Source organism: Stomoxys calcitrans, chromosome 3 (genome assembly GCF_963082655.1).
Source record: "Stomoxys calcitrans chromosome 3, idStoCalc2.1, whole genome shotgun sequence".
NCBI classification, from domain to species: domain Eukaryota; kingdom Metazoa; phylum Arthropoda; class Insecta; order Diptera; family Muscidae; genus Stomoxys; species Stomoxys calcitrans.
This window is the reverse complement of record NC_081554.1, coordinates 125602229-125618334: the sequence shown is the minus strand read 5'-3', so window position 1 is coordinate 125618334 and position 16106 is coordinate 125602229. Positions and strand designations below refer to the sequence as shown.

The following is a 16106-nucleotide window of genomic DNA, read 5'->3' as shown; positions in this document are numbered from 1 at the left end:
CGATTGGTTATTGAAATTGTCCCAGGTGGAATATGCTATCAATAACTTTGTTCACAGTTCTACAAAGGAAACCCCAGCGAAGTTACTCTTTGGAACGAATCAACGAGGGGTGGTGGTAGATAAGCTGTCGGAATATCTAGATGAGAAAATGGGTAATGAGGAGAAACTAAATTTGAGGGATATGAGGGTTAAGGCATTGAATTCTATACAGCGATCTCAGAACTACAACGAATTATACTTTTCCAAACATCATGAACCGGCAAAACGTTACGATGAGGGTGATTATGTTGTTATTATGAATATTGACAATACAGTTGGGAAGAATAAGAAATTTTGTGAAAAATATCGTGGTCCCTACATTATTGAAAAAGTATTAGATAATGATCGCTACGTTGTGAGAGATGTTGACAATTGTCAACTGACACAGATCCCATATAAGGGTATAATTGAAGCAAAGCGACTTCGGAAATGGTTGACACCTAGGATATAGATTTATGTTATTGGTCACACTTATATAATATACACAATTTTTATATCATGATTGTGGGCAATCATATTGTCAGGTTGGCCGAACTGTAATATGATAACTTGTTATACTCGTATTTATAAGAAACTTTTGATGAAACTAAGTAGACTAGCTTGTTCCTTTAATGTTGTTTGTTTGAAAAATATAATAAAAAGAGTCAGTTTGTTGACAGAAGCTTTACACTGTCCGTAGATTTAATCCGAACTTTCTGCCATTCTGCTAAAGTCGGTAACAAAGGAAATGATCCAACGTCTCATCATCTTCCGCATGCCCTACACATGGTATCACTTGCCGCACCGATTTTACATAAGTGAGCTCGTAGTCCTATGTGTCCCGTCATGATACCAATAGCTATACAGCCGACGCCCTACCGACCGTGTCGTTGTTCCACAGTGTTGCATGCGCATTCGTCACCCACTGCCCTAACTCGAACTGCGTCGAACCGAAACGCTTCGGGTTAAGCAAGTTTATTAACGGCAGTCCTCTGGCCCTCACCGCCAAATTATCTGCCCTTTCATTTCTCCTTACTCCGTTATGGCCCGGTACCCAAGCGATGCGGATTTTACCATCCACAGAGAAGGCGTTAATCTCCGTCTTACACTGCAAGACTGTTCGTGACCTTACCGTCCTGGTTGTTATTCTCCTTATCGCAATTTTACTTTCCATAAAGATGTTCACACCCGATCTCCTCTCGTTAGCACCACACCACTTCACGCATTCCGTGAATCCATCCAATCCATTGTCCCATCGCCTTAAGTCTCATAGCCGCAGTGGCTGTGGCTATGTATGTCAATGGGTCGGATATCTAGAATAGTATCCAGTGCCCTAGTTGGCGTAGTCCTCATGATCCTGTTGTATGGTCCTTATGTTGCACTTTTTCTCCATAGCAGTCCACCAAACTACTGAGGCGTAAGAAAGTATTGGTCTAATTACGCTCCTTTAAAGACTTGACTTTCCTCGGATTCAGGCCGGTTTTCGAGCCTACGGCGCGTCTACATAGTGCCCAACATCTGTGAGCCTTCTTAGTACGCTCCTGAGTGTGACACTTCCAATTCAGTTTCCTATCCAAGATCAAACCTAAGTATTTGATCTTGTCAGATATCAAAATCGTCTTATTGAGAAAACGTGGTGCGTTAAATTGGCCCACTTTCTTTTTCCTCGTGAACAGGCATATTTCAGTCTTCTCTGGGTTAACATTGAGACCTCTGGGTCTAACCCAGTCATATGCCATATGACCCATAAGACCCTTTCGGCCCATCTACATAGCTGGTTCGGATCCTTACTCTTTAAAAGTATTATAGCATCGTCTGCGTAGCATACGGGCTCAAATCCCTCCTCAAATGCGCCCCTGTGGCGTGCCTTGTACAACTTTCTCCCTTATATTTATGCCATGGGACAAACAATTTATTCACCTGTTCCTTAGCATATGGTTTATCCAGTCTCTAGGGGCCAGGTCCACCCGGTACTTGTCGAAGGATTGGATCTGTGTGTTAGTTCGCACATTGTAAAAAGCTCCCTCGATGTCAATGCATACCGCCAGGATGTACGTTTTCGCATCGAAGGAATCTTCTCTTTTATGCACAACCTCGTGCAGGGCAGTCTATTGTTTGTATTTGAGCAGTTCGCTGGATGTCCTACTCTTTATCATGGTGTCCACAATTGAGTAGAAAGGACGTAAGGCTAATAGATCAATAGGTCTTTGGTGTCGCAAAACTTGGCTTGTCGGGCTTGGAAATAAATATCACCCTTGCCTCCTGCCAGGCTTTCGGAGTATATTCAAGTTCTGGGAAAATAGTTGCCAGATGAGGATCCAGATATTCTGTCTCTTTCAGAGGTAAAGTCGGAAATATTCCATCAGGTCCGGCTGACTTACCATAAATTCCGTAATTATATACCTTCGATAAACATCATTATTCCAAGATTTCGGTGTCTCCATGAGTCCCGTCGTATCCTATGGAAAATGGGGTTTCATCAAAAGCCTCAACATGTCCTCCGTTGTCTCTACTCTCTTCCCATTTCGTCTACTAATGTTTTAGTTTGGACATGGGTTTTTGAGAGAAACTTTTTATCTTGCCGGAGTCATTAACTCTATCGACCTGTTCGCAGAAAATCTTCCAGGAGGCACGTTTTGCCCTTCTGGTAATCCTATTGCATTCCTTGAGCCGTGTGAAATTCACATCCCAATAAACTTCCGCTTTTCATGACGTGCAGTGGTAAAAACTCTCCGGACCCCTTTCGCAATATTGCTAATCTCTTTGGTCATCCAGGGTTTTTCTTGGGCTGATTTCCTTTCCCAAAGAGGACAACTATCTTCGAAGGACCCCACCAGTGCAGTCGTAATCCTGTTGACATTTTCGTCAATGTCGTCTTTGCTTGGACAATCTAAATTGTCTTGCCGCAAGCTTATTCTTCGTATCCTTCCGAACTTAATGTAGCGATGGTCTCAGAAAGAGTGCTCCATGGCAACCATCCAATCATGAACCTCATCGATAATATTTTCCGAACATATCGTCACATTTAACGCCTCGTTCCTTATCCTATTAAAAAATGTTAGTATTAAAGTACTCTGCCAGGGCTTGGCCCCGTTTTTTAGTGTTGATACTACCCTACGAAATGTGGTGAGAATTCGCATCGCACCCTATTAGTACCTCCTGAATTGAGGCAATATGAATCTTGCACTTGCTGATCATTCCATCAGAGAGTGTATAGCAGTCTCTATCTGGTGCTTCGTAAATGGGAATCTTTGGAGTAGGTGATGATCTCATCGTCTGCACCCTGTTCTTTAGACTGCATTGACTTTCCTGTCACTGCAGGTTCTATTAGGTTCTTTGCATATCCTAATCTTCCGACATTTTATAAAGTCGGTAATGGTTCCATCGTCGGATGCCTGTTCGTTAGGCTGTATTGAGTTCTCATTCCCTGTACTGCCTGATGTTTCAATACTAAGATCATTGCCTATTTTAATCTTCCAAATCTTAAGTATATGGGCTTCTTGGGAGTAGGTGATGGTACCATCATCGGCTCCCTGTTCGTTTGGCTGTATTAAGTCTCCTGTCGTTGCGCTGCCTAATGTCTCAATAATAGGATCTTCAGCTATCCTAGTCTTCCGAATCTTAAAGTCGGTGATGGGTCTGTCGTCCGATCCCTGTTTGTAAGGCTGTGTTGGGTTTCTCAACACTGTACTGCCTGATATTTTAGTATTAGGATCTTTGCTCATCCTAGTTTTTTCAATCTTAAAAAAAAAAACAGCCTTGCTCCAAAACTCGTCACGGTGACTTGATCAATGTCAACCACAAGGGGAGTTCCTTCCTCCTTCTCCTCCCTGTGGAAAACCTCCAACTTCTCTGAAACTAAACCTTGGTTTTGCTTGCCCAAGAATCCCAACATGCGTTCGGTCGCAAATTAACTGCCCCGTCCCTTGATGAAGACCGTCGCCTTTGAGCGCTGGGGGATGTCCATCTCTCCCACCATTTCGTGCTTTGCGCTCTCCCAGGGAGCGTGGATTCCTCTGACGAGCAGTTTGACGGTATCAATATATAGCGGCGACTCAAAACGCAGCGTAAAGATGTCCTCTCTATACTGGGAGCTTATCATTTGTATGAATGTCCGAAAATCCGATCATTAACCAGATCCTCCACTCAGGACCGATGATCTGGTGGAATCCTACTGGATGCACTGCCGATATTAATGATTGCATAAGTCAGCTCATCTCTGTTGTCCTTCCTTGCCACTATGGCGTAAGAGGGCGGCTTCTTACCATTCTTAGCGACCATCCTCCCCTTCCGTGATGGCTGTGACCTTTTGGAAATCACAGTCCTTCATGAAGACTCAGGGGACGTGCGCGCTTCCTTCTTTCCTGTTCCGACTTTGTCAACCTCCCCAGGACACTGTTTGGAGTCTCCATTGCAGGATGGCTGGCTTGGTTTTCCCAGAGTACTTGAAAGTGGGGAGTTCTTTTTCTTCTTCAGCATTTCGGCAGTGTTTTGATCTTCGGAAGATCTGATTCTTTTTCCAGCTTCCGTAGAAGTGCCTGGAATATCAGTTCTATCCCCTCCGGCATCCTGCACTTTCGCCCGATGGTGCTGCCGGTACATACTTCTCTGTTTCCTTCGTCGGGTCCCGGATCGCTTTCTCGGTCTGCTTGTGAGCTTAGCAAAGCCATCGCTCACTTCTGCCGTCTTCCTGCTGCCCTCATCTCTCGATTCATTTTCGATGGCTGTTTCATTGACACACATCCCAGAGTACTTGAAAGTGGGGAGTTCTTTTTCTTCTTCAGCATTTCGGCAGTGTTTTGATCTTCGGAAGATCTGATTCTTTTTCCAGCTTCCGTAGAAGTGCCTGGAATATCAGTTCTATCCCCTCCGTCTGAATCGGAGTCGGAAACACCACCTTTACTTAAAGGCTGGGGACGAACTATGCGTCTCTTCCTCATTAATTATTCTAGTTTTGCGCTTCAAGCATTACTGTCGACTACAGGACTACAACACGCTACGATCTGACACTACCACCGCAGCTGTTGGATCTTTGGAGTCCATTTCTAGCCTACTCCAAAAAGGCCTTTTAAAATTTTTCGTAATAGAAAGTACCTATTACGAGATACTGATATATATTTTTTTCTTAGTGGAGCGAAATAAAAACACGTCCGTTTCACTCAACGGCTTCAATTAATATCAATCAATATCGCTCTTTTCCAACGTGCTATCTGCAGGTCTGCAGGTTTTTCAACGGGCTATCTAGTCTGTTAGTATGCCCAACTGGTGTTGCCAACAGTGTCTTCTCTTCCGACATCCTCATACAAAAAATTGATCGGTAGGATTCCCATCGCTACTTCTAGGCACCTTGACGCAGTTGTGCCAATAGCCCCAGTCGCTGAAAGCCATAAGTCATAACCGGCCTTTCCACCGCCACCGTAAATCCATTGCACCATCCCAGGTGGTAGATCCCACCTACTATATATGAGCTTCTGACATGAGTAAATAGCAGCAAATGCCTTCCTTAACTCTACACTCTATTTAGATTCCACTCCAATCTGCAATCATGAATGACACTGAGGAATTTGGCACCCTGTATCGAGGGCAAGCTGAATTCCGCTATTTTTTCCTCCGTGTAAACAGGATTTGTTCCGTCTATTTTTGCATTCACCCTAAGACCGCACTCCGGCCCACAGCCCAAGGTAACAAATGAATCCGTGGCGAGAAAGATAAGATCATCATGGTTGAAAATTGTACTTACTACGTCACGATAAGTTTAAATCGTGCGATATATATACATTAGGGTGATGATTTTTTTAATTTTTTTTCTCAAAAATTATTTTGTGTTGCATAAATGGAAGCGGAAACTGCACAGGATATAGACATAATGGTCAAGCGGATCACAAAGGCCCTGAATGACTCGCTTGTGTTACCATGTCCTAGAGCTAAGCCAGGCGGCAAACAGCGACTGCCATGGTGGACCTCAAACCTGTTTTGTCTAAAGAAGAGCTACAAAAAACCCCTTAACATGGCGAAGGCCACAAGGGCACCACACAATTGGGACGTCTATAAAGCTGAGCTAATAACATACAAGGGCGAGCTGAGAAAAGCTAAGAACAAATCTTGGGTGGAATTCTGCAGCTCCTTGGAGAATACATCTGAGGCCTCTAGACTAAGAAAGATCCTATACGCGAGACCTATTACGGTGGGCTTAATTCAGAAGTCAGATAATGCACGAACAATGTCTAATAAGGAAACACACAACGAGCGTCTAGCAGAGATTGACAATGGTGTGCATTCGTCGGTGGTTATCGGGGAAATTGTGTCTGAGCCGAAAATTTTTGAGCTATAAAAAGTTTCAACTCTTGAAGTCGCCAGGCGCTGATGATGTATTACCGATTGAATTACAAGCAGTGTCCGACAGACTGTCTCCTCGCCTTAGGGAGATATACCTGTGGTATGGAGGGACACAAGGCTCATTGCCGAAAGATATTTGTCCTATTAGTCTGTCATCCTTTATGCTGGACACTTTAGAGCAACTGTAGGTGCTTTCAATAACGTAAAACCGCCTTCAATCATGAAGAAGTTGGATTTTCTAAGCATTTATTAATAACTTACTTACTTAAAGTAGGCAGGCTTGGGATCTGTGGATTTCAAAAGATGGGTCAGCAGAGGAACACCTCTGAGAGGTGTACTGTCTCCTCTACTTTGGAATAAAGCCAATAACAATAAATTATTGTCCTTGGAAGAAAAATATGTAAATGTGGACGAATGCTGATGACGGGGCTATTGCGTTAGGGGAAAGTTTCCCAACACTGTTAGAGATATACTTCAGAAACCTACGACGGCGAAATGGGCTACCGAAAGTGGTCTAAGCCTAGACCGTGCAAGACGGAAGTTGTTCTCTTCAACAGGAAATACAAGCTATCCACATTGGCACTTGTCTCTTTGGGAGTAGAGAATGTTCCATTTACTGAAAGCGCAAAATATTGCTGGTTGTTTTACTGGACAGGAAATTGAACTTTAAACCCAACATTTTGCATAGGGCAAGAATGGCAACTCTTGCTATATGGGGTTGAAATCTGGTGAACAGCGCTTCAAAAACCACCTGCGGTTCAATACTCAGCTGGCTTGTTTGTGCATAACAGTCGCACTAATAGAAGTTACGTAGACTTCTATACGGTTGGTTCTAAACTGCCCGACCAGGTGCGCTTTGGGGGTAATCTGAAGAACTTGGACTGGTTTTATCGAGAAGGTCCCAACCACTTTAGTGTACATCAAGCGAAAATTCTTGCAGTGAAAGAAGTGGTGGTATGGCTAAGATGTAATGTCATAACGACGAAAGGCATAAATATCTTCGCAAACAGCCAGTTAGCCCTTAAATAACTTTGAAATATATCTCTAGATTCAAGAACCGCCCTCCTCTGTCGCGGAACGCTCAACGAAATGGCGAAGTAGTTCAAAATTCACCCCTTTTGGGTGGCGGGCACAGAGATGTCCTAGGGAATTGCAGAGCAGACGAGATTGCGAGACTAGGAACTACCTTACACATTCCAGGGGCCTGGAGTCTGTGGGTATACCTCTAGCGACATGTAGCTAAGTTTTCATGATCAGCTCAAATGGCAGCTATATTTATTGGTGGACTAATTCGGGTCGTATTAAGTATGGGTATTCGGATGCGTAAATGTATCTCGTTTACCAAATTCTAAAACAATCGGTTCAATATTAAGACCTCTGAGGGTTCAACAAATCAAATGGCAGTTTTGGTTTATAATGAAATCGAAACAAAATTTTAGCTCCTCCTAGCACCGTCAATATCACTAAAATTGTTTTTAATGATGCTATTACTAAAAAAAATTCAAAAATATATAAAGTTTTGATAGTAAATTTTTAGTGACAGACCAATCCGTGACGCATGATATAAAAAATAATTAGCTACAACTTGTTTTCAGTGTACCGTAAATTTTCCATATTTTTTACTTGAAAAAACACTCGAAAAGTGATGTCAAACAACATAAAATTTATAAAAAAAAATATTTTTCGTGGCGCACGCTACAAATCATGGTCAAAACTTTGCATTGGTTATATTTATGTTTCGAAAATAATAAACTTTTTTTTATTCTTTTACTAAAAATGAAGACTTTTAGAAGGATAAACATATTTAAATATTTTGGTCCATCTATGTTAACTTTGCGACCACATACAAAAGGATAATTTTTTAAATATTATTTTGGGACCTAAGGTGGGGTCGAATTTGGCTATGATGTCTATATTAATTATCATTAAAGTCCAATATATTTTAGAGATATATAAAATTTAATATCTACTCTAACATTGTCTTAACCAAAAATTCATTTGGATTTATTTGAAATTTTATTGATTTCTGGGATCTGCCTATATGTATGCCATGTAAAATTTCTCTCCAAAGAGGTGTCGCACTGCGGCACGCCGTTCGGACTCGGCTATAAAAAGGAGGCCCCTAATCTTTGACCTTAAAACTTGAATCGGACTGCACTCATTGATATGTGAGAAGTTTGCCCCTGTTCCTTAATGGAATGTTCATGGGCAAAATTTGCACTTGCATCCGATGAAAAATGTACCATTCACTTTTAGCTAAATGGGATAAAAAATATGCCTTTCATGGGCTCAAGATGTTAAAGCAGCAGATCGAAATAAATAGGAGCTATATCAAGAAGTAGTTTGATATAGTGCAACTTTGAAATTAACCAGCCTATGGTAAACAAGTAAATGCGTGCTAAGTGCGGCCGGGTGGAATCTTATATACCCTACACCATGGATCGCATTTGTCGAGTTCTTTTTCCGGCATCTCTTCTTAGGCAAAAAAGGTTATAAGAAAAGATTTGCTCTGCTATTAGAGCGATATCAAGATATGGTCCGGTTTGGACCACAATTAAACTATATGTTGGAGACCTGTGTAAAATGCCAGCCAATTGCGCCCTTTTCGGTTCAAGAAGTAAAATAGAGAGATCGATTTATATGGGAGCTGTATAAGGCTTTAAACCGATTCAGTCCATAATAAACACGTATGTTCATGGTCATGAGAGGATCCGTCGTACAAAATTTCAGGCAAAGCGGATAATAAATGCGACCTCTAGAGGCTCAAGAAGTCAAGACCCAAGAACGGCTTATATGGCAGCTATATCAGGCTATGAACCCATTTAAACCTTATTTGACACAGTTGTTGAAAGTAAGAATAAAATACGTCATGCAAAATTTCAACCAAATCGGATAAGAATTGCGCCCTCTAGAAGCTCAAGAAGTCAAGTCCCCAGATTTGTTTTTATGACAGCTATATCAGGTTATGAACCGATTAAAACCATACTTGGCACAGTTGTTGAATATCATAACAAAACATATCGTGTAAAATTTCATACAAATCGGATAAGAATTGCGCCCTCTAGAGGCTCAAGAAGTCAAGACCCAAGATCAGTTTATATGACAGCTATATCAGGATATGGACCGATTTGAACCATACTTAGCACACTTGTTGGATATCATAATAAAACACGTCGTGCGAAATTTCATTCCAATCGGATAAAAATTGCGCCCTCTAGAGGCTCAAGAAGTCAAGACCCAAGATCGGTTTATATGGCAGCTATATCAAAACATGAACCGATATGGCCCATTTAAAATCCCAACCGATCTACACTAATAAGAAGTATTTGTGCAAAATTTCAAGCGGCTAGCTTTACTCCTCGACATAAAATGTCACGACGATCAAGAATATATATACTTTATGGGGTCTCAGACGAATATATCAAGTAAAGGGTGATTTTTTTGAGGTTAGGATTTTCATGCATTAGTATTTGACAGATCACGTGGGATTTCAGACATGGTGTCAAAGAGAAAGATGCTCAGTATGCTTTGACATTTCATCATGAATAGACTTACTAACGAGCAACGCTTGCAAATCATTGAATTTTATTACCAAAATCAGTGTTCGGTTCGAAATGTGTTCAAATTTTGACAAATTTTGTTCAGCGATGAGGCTCATTTCTGGTTGAATGGCTACGTAAATAAGCAAAATTGCCGCATTTGGAGTGAAGAGCAACCAGAAGCCGTTCAAGAACTGCCCATGCATCCCGAAAAATGCACTGTTTGGTGTGGTTTGTACGCTGGTGGAATCATTGGACCGTATTTTTTCAAAGATGCTGTTGGACGCAACGTTACGGTGAATGAACACATTTCGAACCGAACACTGATTTTGGTAATAAAATTCAATGATTTGCAAGCGTTGCTCGTTAGTAAGTCTATTCATGATGAAATGTCAAAGCATACTGAGCATCTTTCTCTTTGACACCATGTCTGAAATCCCACGTGATCTGTCAAATACTAATGCATGAAAATCCTAACCTCAAAAAATCACCCTTTAGTTACAAACAGAATGACGAAATTAGTGTACCCCCATCCTATGGTGGAGGGTATAAAAATGATCCGGTCGTAATCTTTGTTTATAAACGTATAAACTGTATGGAGATTTCAATAGTCGGAAGAACATTACTTTACAACAAGATGAGATTTGAGGTTCATATCAATTCATTCGATTCCTATTCAGAGATACATAAAGAAGGTGTTTCATTTTTTATACCCATCATTTGTGACGAGGTGGGACTCGGTAGATGGTTGCCGGACTGCCGGAAAGGTGCTATGACCGGAGGAGGAAAATAGTTGCTGGCGTTCGATAAGAGGTCGATGAGGATGAAGAGGAGACTATTGAGCACTTGCTGTCCGGGTCTACAGGGACGTAGACTCTCCTTTCTGGGGAGCCGTTTCTTCTGTGATCTGGCTGCACTTGTGAACGTAAATCTGGTAGATCTCTTGAGATTTATTGAAGGAACAGGATGTTCCGACGGGAGTTGCCTTAAGCTCCGGCGTAGGTACATCCATGCTTGCTTGGGAATTGGCGTTTCTTCACTCCCTGCTAGGGCTCTCCATTCCTCCTCTATGTCTTTTATTAGTGTATAATTCTAGTCCGAGATCTCACGTCTTCTTTCTCTTCCCTTTCTAGGGTACCACAATGGGCCAGACTGGCCTCCGAGTGAACTCACCTTTGGTGGGCAACCAACTGAACGTAACTTAACCTAACCTATACCCTTCACCATAGAATAGGAGGTACACAAATCTAGTCATTCTATATGTAAAGCCTCGAAATATTGATCTGCGACTCTTTAAACTATTTGTATTCTTAATTGTCGTGACATTCTGAGTTGACTTTCTATGTCCGTTCGTATAGCCGTCTGTCGAAATCACGATAGCGCTCCAACGAATGAAGATATCAGAGTCAAATTTGTTACAGATACTTCGTATTGATGTAGATCGTTGGGGCTTGGTCCGGTTTGGCTGAAATTTTGAAAAGAGTGTTTTGGATATCTTACAGCGGTTCACAGCGGTTCACATCGGTTGTAACCTGGTATAGCTTCCATATAAACCGATTTGACATATTGTGCCCCTGAAAGGCGCAATTATTATGCAATTTGGCTTTATTTGGTGATCAAAGCTTCCGTATCCAGTGCAAGCACCCAAAGTTCTTTTCGGCTTTTGCAATCAGCTGTCACGTAACCAAGAACATACAATTGATGCATTTAAGAATACTACCAGAATTCCGATGAAAAGTTACTCTTCCGGCTGACGGTTGCGGTTTCTCCATAGTCACTTTCAACAAGGACTGCAAAAGTTGCGATTTATTCTTCTAACACTGTAAATTCACTAGTAGCTTCAAATTTTTGTATGGAATGCATTCAATTAAATGTTCTATCAGATGCTCTTAATTAAATATTCTCTCTTCTTCAACTTACTCAGCAAAAGAGACTTTGCGGTGTTTCCAATCACATTATACACTTCAAGTTTGCTTTGGAATTGACTTATCCACAAATTGGTCTTTGCTCGTCATCATTTCGAGCACTATTTCTTTAAGAACGCTAATCGATGCATCTTTCTTGTCACATTCAAGTTTGGAATGAGTATCCGGGTTTCTTCCACTATTCTCTTTGCTGAACGCTTACGACGCTATCATATATCTTTTGGTCTGCTGCTTAGGAGACCAAATTAGTTAATTTTCACATTTTAACAATTCCTTATTCATTAAATAATGTTAATCTCTCTTCATGGCAATTCAAGTTCGAAATTCTCCTTCTTCTTTAAATCCTTTACCCTCACATACCAAATTTGGCTCGGCATCAACTCAACAATTCACCATTCTCTCCCAAATTTCAGCCGAACGTTCACACGTCTCCATATCTATAAGGCATTCTGGGCCTTCCATCAAACTCAGTAAAATATCAGTGCATTCTCTACTTTCACTGGCAGGGATTTCATATAAATTTGGCAAAAGATTATTTTTGGTGTTCGATAACGGCAACCCAAGCTGCTGCAATGAGATACATAACTGGGATATGTATGATCCTTGGCACTAATGGTATCTATATCCGATGATCACAAACTAAACCGAAGATAAGAAAAACATTGGTTTCTTCCTGTTTTGGTTCGCACTTTTGAAAATTGTAGTCACGCCGTTTCGAACAAAATACGTCATTTCTTCTTTAAGTCTTTGAATTTTGTCACCGATATGGCATATCTGCTGACGTGTCTTACAGATTGTCTGTTATAAAATATGATTGTCGACGAATTCACAAACCGTGTCTACGAACAAGTCATCACAATTTTTTTTGGTGAACATTTTTAAGTTTTATTTATTTTCTTCGAAAAACGGCCGCCCTCTTAAGGACATCGTAACAGACCTGTAACTTGAATTGCCATGAGACATGATGACATGTTCATTCACAATGTCGCTTAAAATGTCATGGATGATTTTTGCGACAAATATACGACAAATATATATATGTCTTCAACTATTAAACATGGTCATATACCTTTCTTTCAAGCCTGTGATGGTAAACATGACAAAAAACAAAAGCACACAATGCCAGAGTTATTTCATGCTTCATCATTATTCCAAAAATTTGGAGTTTATGAACTTTTAAGCGATTCACCTTGATTTTTAACTTTAAATATGAGATTGTTCCGAAAACAAGAACAAACTCATACGTTCTGCTGCCTTTATGTTGTATTGATGTTGATATGATTTGAATTATAGAAATTTCCAAAACTATCCAATCATTGTTAACCATCATTGCCTACTAATTTGCAGGCTTTTCTTCTTGTTTGGCTAATCAAGTTTCTTGTGATTTTTTTTTCAGGCTAATATTGATCTTAAAGAACATATCCTAATATGCAATTGGATAATGTTCTTACTTCAAATTGCCGATAATTGGAGTTTTCTAGGAACGCATAAATCTTGTCATATAACAACAACAACAACGCGGAAGTGGTTGTTGTTACCCCAATTCAACTCTGGAATCTCTATAAGCAGTCATGTTTTCTTAAAGGCCAACCACAGCTCAAAACCTATCACATAACCCGAAGTCATAACAAGCCATATTAATTAGCATTAGAACCACGCAGCATACCATGTCTGGAGCTGCGAATCGAATGCGAACGCTATTGCATCAGCAACAAGAACAACAACACCAATTATCACCTATACAGACGAATTTTTAAGAATTTTAATGATTCCAGACCAGCCATATAGACTACGATTTTGCTTTAGCAGACCAAATTTCTACATTTGAGAAGGAGGATATCGAAGACGATTCTAGCCGAGTCGTATAGTGCCATTTAACCGTAACCGTAATAATACCAAAACCTAAATAATAATGGATGAAGAAGAAGTAAGTATCCATTTAAATTGGCCACCTCCTATTGCTGAGGAAAGGCCAACAAAAAAATCGCCTAATAATTATGATAAAATGTAAGTGAAACCACAAACAAAAATTGAGTTCTCTTTGTTGTCCACGAAAATCAAATAATCGACAAAGACCACATGAACTTCCAAATATCCTAAATTTTCCATCGTCTTGAAAAATTTGTTGAGTATGTTCTACAGCTGCGTGTAAGTCATAATTATGAATTTGCAAAATATAGGCATCAATTACACATTGGACAACAACCTACTTAATTATTGACAATTATTTGACAATGAAAGAAATATTAAAACACACATAAATTAAAGGTTAATATTTACATATTTTACAGCAGTAATTACATATGCGTAGAAAAAATTTTTGCTGTGTTCCGGAAAAGATTTAAGAATTGAAGTCATTTTGAAAAATACTATATTGCTAGTGGATAACATTTAAATGTATATTGACTCATATTAATACCAATGGTACAACAATTTTCTCTGTGATAGGGGCGTCATGTTATTTTAAATGTTATTAAATGTTAATTTTAGAAGATAAAGTTTTTCATGCTGCAGAAGGCCTTTTGCATTTGGACAAATACGATTGAATTTGATGTATGAAAAGTCATATGATGAGACATTTAATGAAATGTTTTAAAATATTAGAAGGCGGAATCAACTTGGGAAACTTGCTTTAACCTAAATATAATACGGGACTGTTAAAGATATCAAAACCCTTGGGGCAAAAGTCTTTCAATATGACTGTTTTAACATTAATATTGACTAATTCATGAAGGAATCAGTTTGACAATGACTGTAGAATGATGGGTTGAAATAATGCAGACCTTGTATGAGATGAAAACGTTCTCGTGCTATCGAATATTGGTTTCAAAAATGAAAACGAAGGCGATTTTTTAGGTGACTTGGATAATAAAAACTAAAGTGATTTGTTTATGACCATAAATTTCCTATAACTAATAAATTGTTATCATTAAATTGATTCAACATAGGCTTCAATTACTTAAATTACGTTAAAGTGTATATGACATTTACTGAATTTCTTTAGGTTTTTAGGATACTGTTTATTATTATTTTCATACATAAATACATAGATGTATGATACATGAGCCAAATTCTGAGTGCTCCACTGGATGTTGTTTCAAGCTTTTACCAAGTTTAGAGCTTCTTCATGGTTACTTTAATTTTTAAAATATGTCAAAAATTCTCAATCGGATTGCAATTCTCTTCAAATGTTTTATCGTCTTAAAAAAAGTAATGCAATCGAAAGTCAGTTGCCCAAGTATCAAATAGTTTTCGTTATATCTTGTCGTTTAATGTTTACAGAAAGCAATATCCGACTATACAGGTTCCACAATGTCTGACCGTCCGGTTTAACAGTATTTTTTGAACCTCGGATATACCATCTGAATCTGTTAACTCATCTTAAAACATTTCGTTTCTCCAATCATTGGGTTTGGGTTTTTTTTTTCATGCTGAGTCCAAAATCAGGCAAACCATTTTTGATTTAGTTTAAATCCCTTCAACTATGGTCATAAAGAATCTCTTAGTGTCATTGTGGAGTCATAATAAGTATGATTTAAAAACATTAGCATTGCGTACTCTTTCCGCAGTTGGTAATATGGTGTTGATGGTAAATCTATGGGTTCATTATTTCTAAAAGAAAATTTTAAGTTTGTCACAAAAAACTTGAAGATAGGAAAGACAATCAAAAAATTGGTTGATATTCGCATGTAATAAAATAAGATGATGCAAATTAGTTATACCTCAAAACAATGGTTATTATTTTACAAATAATTACAACAATAAAAGAATTAATGCGGCAATAACTATTAAAAAAAAAAATTCTTAACACTCAAACATATTTTAAAAATAGTCGGTAAAATCGACTATGTATTTTCATTTCAACACATATATACAATTAAATATTTTTCCCAAACATGTTTAGCACCTCGACGAAATGTTGTTACTTCCTTCTAAAGTAATAGTCGGCTTAGTCGACTATATATACGTACATATATATATATATACATATATTTAATAACTGGTTTACAAAAATATTTATCAATTATATTAAGCTCATATTATTATATATGCATAATAAAAAACTCAGTTAATATAAAACCAAACATTTCTATATTTAGTTATTAAGTTTATATAGCAACACTAACATCTTATTTTATAAAAGTGTGAAGCAATATCACTTTTGGTGGGTTTGTAAGTTTGTAACTTTCAGCAAATAATCACAAAAAATGTATTGCGTGTATTCTAATTTTAATTTTGTTGAATGTTAAAACTTCAATACCCTTAAAAAGATGTTATGGTTCAATTA

The 16106-nt window shown here is 38.9% G+C and overlaps 1 protein-coding gene across 1 annotated transcript in view; it reads left to right on the top strand.

Annotated features, from left to right (window-relative positions):
* Positions 1-15816, top strand: part of LOC131996132 (uncharacterized) — a 212053-nt gene extending 196237 nt beyond the window's left edge. The window contains exon 4 of the mRNA XM_059365583.1: positions 13215-15816. Within this exon, the coding sequence (XP_059221566.1) occupies positions 13215-13433 (219 nt within the window). The 3' untranslated portion in view covers positions 13434-15816. The remainder of the gene's footprint in view (positions 1-13214) is intronic.
* Positions 15817-16106: the final 290 nt, after the last annotated feature.